Source organism: Coenobita brevimanus, unplaced genomic scaffold, assembly GCF_032717465.1.
Source record: "Coenobita brevimanus isolate Jiangsu-jjx unplaced genomic scaffold, ASM3271746v2 jjx.HiC_scaffold_2800, whole genome shotgun sequence".
NCBI classification, from domain to species: Eukaryota; Metazoa; Arthropoda; class Malacostraca; order Decapoda; family Coenobitidae; genus Coenobita; species Coenobita brevimanus.
In genome coordinates this window covers 291433-299529 of record NW_027643764.1, presented here as the reverse complement: position 1 = coordinate 299529, position 8097 = coordinate 291433, and the positions used below count along the sequence as shown (strand labels likewise).

At 43.7% G+C, this 8097-nt stretch overlaps 1 protein-coding gene across 1 annotated transcript in view; it reads right to left on the bottom strand.

The window, feature by feature from the left end:
• Positions 1-1888: 1888 nt before the first annotated feature.
• The window catches only part of LOC145390075 (protein misato homolog 1-like), a gene marked incomplete at its 3' end in the record, with an annotated part of 55308 nt that continues 49099 nt past the window's right edge, over positions 1889-8097 (bottom strand). Inside the window, exon 13 of the mRNA XM_080265147.1 lies at positions 1889-2120. Coding sequence (XP_080121273.1) covers positions 1889-2120 — 232 coding nt within the window. The remainder of the gene's footprint in view (positions 2121-8097) is intronic.

The window sequence follows — 8097 nt, the reverse complement described above, 5'->3', positions numbered from 1 at the left end:
TGCGATGAAATTGCTTCCCAGCGATGGCAGATTTAATTTTTGGAAACAACCAAAAGTCACAGGGAGCCAGGTCAGGGGAGTAGGGTGGGTGGGGGAGCAGAGTTATACCTTGTTGTTCCAGGTACTGCATAGTGAGGCGAGCTTTGTGGGGTGCAGCATTGTCGTGGTGCAGCAAAAGGCGAGACCGACGGCAGGTTGGTGCGGTGTTGGCCTTGTGTTCCAAGACTTGTGGAAGGACCTGGTCTTTGTAGTACTGGGCTGTGATAGTGGACTTTTCAGGCATCACATCCACACATATTGGTCCTTGAGAATTGAAAAAGATGGTGAAAAGGCGCTTCCGGCTGCGAAATCCTTCCTTCAAAATCTGAGGTCGAGGGTCTTCATCGCCCACCCACACCATGTTTGACTGCTTGTCACGGGTTGTGAAGAATGAAATCCAACACTCATCTCCAGTAGCAACATCTGAGAACCGTTTTGGACCATTTGGTTCAAATTCAGCAAGCCAGACACGACAAATCCTCACCCGTTCAGCCTTTTGCTCATCAGTCAACAAATGGGGTATCCATCGACAACACTTCTTCCTCAGGTGTAATTGTTCATGCACGATGTCATATGCACTCCCATAACTGATATCAAGCTCCAAAGCTAAGAACCTAAGAGTTACAGTTGGATCCTCGTCAATGATGGACCGTGCACGGACAGTTGTTGCTTCGGTCACGGATGTCCGGGGGCGTCCAGAGCATTGTTCATCTTTCAATTCAGTTTTTCCTGCTGTGAAAGCACGAATCCAGCGGGAAACAGTTTCCAGGGAAGGAGTAGTGTCTGGATAAACTTGTAATAATTCCCCTCGAATCTCCGTTGCTTTCTTTCCCAGTTTCCACCTCGTTAAAATGTAGAACCTGCAGCCTTCTTTCGAGTAATCCATGTTTCTGGCCAGAGAGCAAAAACAAGAGTGAAGCATTCACTCACAACAATAAAACAAGAAAAGTCAGGCATACGGCGACAAGTTCAAACTCGTAAGGACAGGCAACTCTGCACTCTCCTTGCTCCCCTACCTCCCATCATTCAAGGTTTTCATGTTATAGCACGAACTGTCATTACTTTCTGATCACCCTTCGTATGGTTACCACCCAGCATAGTATATGGTTTCCTGGTGTAAAGGAAACCATTTGGCTTGTCACTCAGTGTAGAGTCATCCAAAGGCAGAAGGAAGAGAAAAGAATGAAGGAAAGAAAGACAGAAGAGGGAGTGTAAAGTCACCCGTAGGCAAAAGAAAGAGGAAACAATGAAGGAAGGAAAGACTGAAGAGGAAGGATGGACCAATTAAGATAATTATATAATAATAACTCTTCTGTCTTTCTTTCATTCTTTCCTCTTCCTTCTGCCTATGGGTGACTCTACACTGAGTGACAAGCCAAATAGTTTCCTGTACACCAGGAAACCATTTATTACGCTGGGTGGTAACCACATAATCAAATTATGATGCCTGGTGGTTTAGTGGGTAATTCAGGCGCTCAATTCGGATTGAGCCAGTGAAGGTTTATATCCAAGGAGTGGTTGGGGCTTACTGCTCATGCAATGCCACTCAGGGATGAGTGAGGCTGGTCACTCTCATCTTTAATGTCACGACCAACTTGCTTAGCCCTGGGCTTCTATGCTCCTCATGGGGCAAGACAGGATTGGTTGATGGATGGATAATAATAATAATAGTAACAACTATGCCAAAAATGACATGCCAGACTTGTCAGTAATATCAATCCACCTGACAAACACTGCATCTAGATATATCAGTGAAGTTTCGTTAACCTTGTGATAAATACACAGCTGGACACATACAGACAAAGATAATTGCATACAGTGACAGCAAACCCAGGCAGATATGACTAACCTTGCATCATCCAGGTATTGGTGAGTGACTGGAGGCATTTACCATGAGACAGTGCTTGTTTGGGCAACACTGGAGGTCTTGTGTGTTGCTGCTGCCCCTCCACCGTGGATGATGGGAGGGCCAGAGAATGAGGGGTGACAGGGTGGAGGAAGTGGGTGGCCCAGCTGATCAGTTTCGCCGGCCACACTAACAGTCCTGGCCACTGGCTCAGATCTGATACTTGCTGAATGCCCTGTGGGATAACAAGTCACTTTAACCCCTTCTCTGCAGTTATACGGATCTTCAGTACTGTATAATCCTGCTATATACAAACGACTATATTCTGCTTGAGTAAATATAACAAACTGGAGAGGTCAGACACACCACTAGAACTGCCTGTTCATACACAGCATCAAATATTTCTCCCCCAATTCCTACCTAAGAAAAGGGATGAGGTAGGATCCCCCTTCCTCCCCACCAGAGAGTATAACAATCAAACACCACAGTCATTAACACATCACCTAACAATCTGAAGTAATGGTTCCACCTTATAAGCACAACCTGGTTAATCATCTTCCCTTTAGCACTTAACTCCTTCTGTAACACCTACACTTTTTAAGTATTACAGGTACCACTCAACTTTTTCTCTACCATCCACACATGCACTAACACACATCACCTAACAATCTGAAGTAATGGTTCCACCTTATAAGTACAACCTGGTTAATCATCTTCCCTTCACCACTTCTTAACTCCTTCTGTAACATCTACACTTATAAACTATTAAGGTAATCACTCTACTTTTTCTCTACCATCCACACATGCAGTACTCAAAATGACATTGTGGTTACTCATACAAAAGCCTAATACAAAAGGACTCCTGATGGTATGAGTAGTTATGTTTATGGAAATCCGTTCGTATGAAAGAGTATATAACTATCTATCTATCTACTGCCAGATCCCATAATTCCAAAAGGGGTGGCCATTTGACTTTGAGTTACTTGTTTTACGGGGAGGGGCACTAACCCTCCACCAACCCACTTGTTGACACGTAGGGAGCACGTATGGGTTGGTTATCTGGTTACCACCCGGCGTTGTAAATGGTTTCTTGGCTTACAGGAAACCATTTGGCTTGTCACTTAATGTAAAGCCACCTGTAAGGGAAAGGAAAGCAATAAGAAGTGACAGGAAAGATGGGAGAAATAGGAAGAAATGAGGGCAGGCACAGAAAAGGAATGGTAAAGGTTAAGGAAGAAGTAGGCAGCACTACATCAAGTGAGTGGATGATGGTTGCCACCACCTATCACTAGAGTATTAAAGCTATGGGCAAAAATGAGGATTGGGTGTTTAACCACCACCAACTTACACTATAATGCTATAAGTATAAAGCAATTATAAACAAGAGTATAGGTTAGTTATATCTAAAACACACAAACCAAATTAACGTATGACATAATAATGCACATCTATTGTAATGGATGCATAAATATCCCAAGCAAAGCTATTGGAATTAAAACCACATCCTCAAACTCCTGACTCTGGCTGCTGATTGTATACAACAATTATAAAGACGAGTGAAGTAACCCTTAAAGGATTAATGCTGCTGGCAATACATAGCAATAATTTATCTTACTATTGCCAGAAGCCTTAATCCTGTATGGGATGACCAGAAACAAACTGCTCCCACATTGTCCTGTCTTTTGGCTGCCCTCCCTCCAACTCATGTCCTCCTCTCTCATTTATCTTTCCAGTTCATCCTCCCATCTTATCCCTGGTCTCCCCCTCCACCTCATGCACACACACTGTCCCAGCCAGTCTCTCGTTCTTCATCCTCCCCACATGGCTAGTAATTTATGTCCTTGATTAACCCACCAGTTCACAGAAAATTATTCCCAACATGTTACCAAACTACAGGATACTTGATATTTTGTCCCAGTTGTTGTAATGTCTGAGGTGATACACTGGCAAGTATTTATAATGGTCCCTACCCAAATAACAGCAGGAACAAGCCTCCATAAGTTTACTATTAACAAAACTGGTTTGGTTTTTGTCACTTTGATATTCCATCTAAATGACTTCATTATGAAGTGTTTGTTAACACTGCATGAAGACAGATGTAGTACACAAGCCATTTTACAAACAATATAAGCTTCGTAAAGTATAAAAAGAGGGATGCCTTCCTGTGGTGTACTGGTCAGTAAAGTATATAAAGAGGGATGCCTTCCTGTGGTGTACTGGTCAGTAAAGTATATAAAGAGGGATGCCTTCCTGTGGTGTACTAGTCAGCTCCACTGCCAGGTTTGACAACATTCCTCAACTGCCTCTCTATCCCCAGAAAAGTGGATGGTGAACTGCAGGAGGAGGGCAGCTGCAGCCCACAGTTCACTGGGTTCACATTTCAGAAGTGCTTTAGGACACTACTACATATGCTGTGTGGTGCTGGTGCAGGATTTGTGCATTACACTGACAAAACATCAGTATCACCTGTAGTGCTGCCAGCCAGTTGGGTACGGCCTGGGGCATTCCAACAGGAAGGTACTTGCACATAATAATTACACTGACAAAATATAATAAATATCACCTATAGTGCTGCCAGGGGGTTGGGTATGGCTTGGGGCATTCCAACAGACAGGTACTTGTATACAATTGTCATCTGCAGCGAACCCATTTTCATTGTCCTCTTCTCTCCTCTCATTGCTGCAGCCTTCAGATGACCCCAGTGACCTGGATGATGCTGAAGATGGTTTGGTTGATGACCAGGATGACGTATTGGTTGATGCCGACGATGAGGGTGATGTTCCACCAACTAGTGCATGCACCAGCTGAGCAGAGCAGCCACTGACCTCACTAAGTACACAGCTCTGAAAGTGTTGGGAAAGATATAGTGTATGACAAATAAATAAATAACTACATCAATTCATCCCAGCTCTTATTCACCCATCAAGTTAAATAATAAACTTGCTAAGGGGTCTTTGTATGCAGCATGTGTTAGGAGTGTAATGCTGTATGGTGGTGATACGTGGGCAGTAAAGGAACAGGATATTCGCTGGCTCAAACGTACAGATATGACAATGATTAGGTGGATGTGCTGTGTGTCCTTGAATGCAAGGCCTGGGGGGGCTAGGTTTACGATGAAAGAGTTGAGACGAAGGAATGGGACTGTAGTGTATCGGTGTTGTGATGAGGAGTCGCCGACCGAGATAGTTTGGGCATGTGGAGAGGATGGGGGATGACAATAGGGTGTGGCAGGAGAAAAGTGTCAATGTTGGGGGTAGGGTTGTAAGAGGCAGACCAAAAACGACCTGGGACGAGGTTACAGACTGTGACCTCAGGCATAAGGGACTGAATTGGGAGCCCGCCAGAGACAGCAGCATGGGAAGCCGCCATTAGGTGGCCAAGGCAGGTGAATGCAGGCATACTAACAGTCTTTATAAATGTAAACAAAAATCATACATACAAAAATCTTCCAAAGTCCTTTTATCACCTTGTCGTACACTTTTTCCAGGTCTATAACTGCAATAAATAACTTGTATTCCTCCTCAAAGGCCTTCTCTACTCTGTCTCAATGCAAATATTTGATCCATACATCCTCTACCACTCCTATAGCCACCCTGTTCATCACTCAGCAGACAGTCTGATACATCCCTTACTTCCTCAATGACAATTCTTCCCTGCATCTTTCCTACAACACCCAGAGAGACTTATGATCATTTTTGTACTCACTTCACCTCCCTCATTCATGCACAGGGGTACATTCACTGCCTTTTTCCACTCTGCTGCTATAGTTCCACTCATCCAAGCCTTCTTGGACATCTCTAATGGCAAGATTAATCCCGTCCCACCTCTCTCTTTCTGTAATTTATATATCACACTCAAAATCAGCAATATATTGCAATGTAACTCTGATACCACTACATATCTTCTGCAGCCTCTTATCACAAACACTGCACAAAATGGAGTTACTTTCCACACCATAGTGACAACCTGTACACGGCCACACTCCTGCTGTTTTGACAGTATTGCCACCTGCCACAGAAATCGTCACTTTACTGTAGATTTATGAGCATGTTCAGGTTTACTGATCACATAAAGAAGTTGAAAGATGGAAGACAGAGTTATATGTAGAAAGGAAGAGAGAGGTGAAAAGATTAGTAAGAGAGAGTAAGACGAGAGTGGATGTGGAATTTGGAAGGAATCTGAGTGTAAAGTGGAGGGAATGTAAGAAAATGTTCTGGAAAGAGGTAAAGAGAGTCAGACAGGGTGGCAAAGAAGTTAGTAGGAGAGTGAAAGATAAAAATGATAGATTACTAGTGGAGAAGGGAGAAAAAGTGGGTAGATGGAGAGAACACTTTAAGGAATTGTTGAATATAGAGAATGAAAGTAATGTGAGTATAAGTGGCTGGGGAATGGCTGGGAGAAGGAGGGAGGTGAGAAGAAAGGAAGAAATCAGTAGGATAGAAGTTGTGGAAGCAATGAAGAAAGTTAAATTGGGGAAAGCCCCAGGAATTGATGGAGTGTGTGGTGAAATGTTGAAGCATGGGGTAGAGATAGTAGTAGAATGGATGTGGAAGATGTGCAGATTGGCCTGGGAAGAAGGTAGAGTCCCGGAGGATTGGAAGTCAGGTATAATTATTCCCTTGTACAAAGGGAAAGGGGAAAAAGAAGTGTGTGGTAATCATAGGGGCATTTGTCTTCTTAGTGTAACAGGAAAAGTGTATGGTAGGATACTTATTGACAGAGTTAGAGAAAGAACAGAGAAATTAGTTGGAGAAGAACAGGGAGGCTTTAGGAAGGGAAGAGGTTGTGTAGAGCAGATATTCATTCTTAGATCTTTAGTGGAAAAGTTTCTAGAGAAGGGAAAGAAGTTGTATGCGGCCTTCATGGATTTGGAGAAAGCATATGACAGGGTGGATAGACAAGGATTGTGGAAAGTATTAAGAGTATATGGAGTAGATGGGAAGTTGTTGAATGCTGTGAAGAGTATGTACGATGGTGCAAAGGCTGCAGTGCATGTGGATAGTGAACTGAGTGAATTTTTCTTCTTGAAGGCTGGATTGAAACAGGGATGTGTCATGTCTCCATGGTTGTTCAATCTGTACATGGATGGGGTAATAAAAGAGGTACAAGGTAGGGCAGTGGATGTTGGAGTGGCCCTAATGAGAGAGGATAGTGTTTGGAAACTCAACTGTACTGTTGTTTGCAAATGATACTGTGTTGTTAAGTGAAGTCAAAGGGAAGATGCAAGGCTTGGTGGATGAGTTTGAGAGAGTGTGTAAGAAATGAAATCTTAAGATGCATGTAAGAATGAATAAAGTTATGGTCTTCAAGAGAAGTGAAGTCACTAAATGTACAATAAGGTTGGATGAGGAGGACATGGAAAACGTGAGTGCGTTTAAGTACTTGGGTAGTATGATGAGTAAGGATAGAGGTTTGGAGGGTGAAGTGCTTGAAAGGGTACAGCAGGGAAGAAAGGTTGCTGGTTCTTTGAAAGCAGTGATACGAAACAGGGAAGTGAGCATGGAAATCAAAAAGTTACTACATGACAGTATTGTGATACCAACTCTAATGTATGGCAGTGAAGCTTGGAAGTTGTTGGAGGACACAAGTCAAGAGTGACTGCAGTGGAAATGAGTTATCTGAGAGGAGCCTGTGGAGTCACATGGAGAGACAGGCTGACAAATGAGGAAGTGAAGGAGCGTTGTGGTGTGGATGTGATAGGAAGCATTAGGAGCAACACACTGAGGTGGTTTGGCCACATGGGGAGGATGGAGAATGAGACACTGACTAGGAGTGTATGTGAGTGAGGTGGAGGGGGGATCAGGGAGGGGGAGGCTAAGGATGAGATGGAGGGATGGTGTGGAGAGGTATATGAGAAAGGGGGGTGTGAGCTGGAAGCAGGGCAGTGAAATGGCAGGGGACAGGATGACATGGAAGCGATTTGTTTGTGGCCACCACTTATGGTATTAAGGCGTCTGGCAATAGATAGACAGATAGATAGTTATGGCACTCAGCAATGAGTATTCTGGTCACTCTCATCTTAAATGTCAGGACCAACTTGCCTAGCCCCGGGCTCCTACACTCCTCGTGGGGCAACACAGGTTTAGATGATGGATGGATGGATACACTCAAACTCCTGCCCTCCATTCAGTCTCTTGTCGTATCGCATTATCGTGTTGTTTATAAAGGCTCCAATGTGCTTGCATGCATTATCCTTGGTCACCAAAGGACAG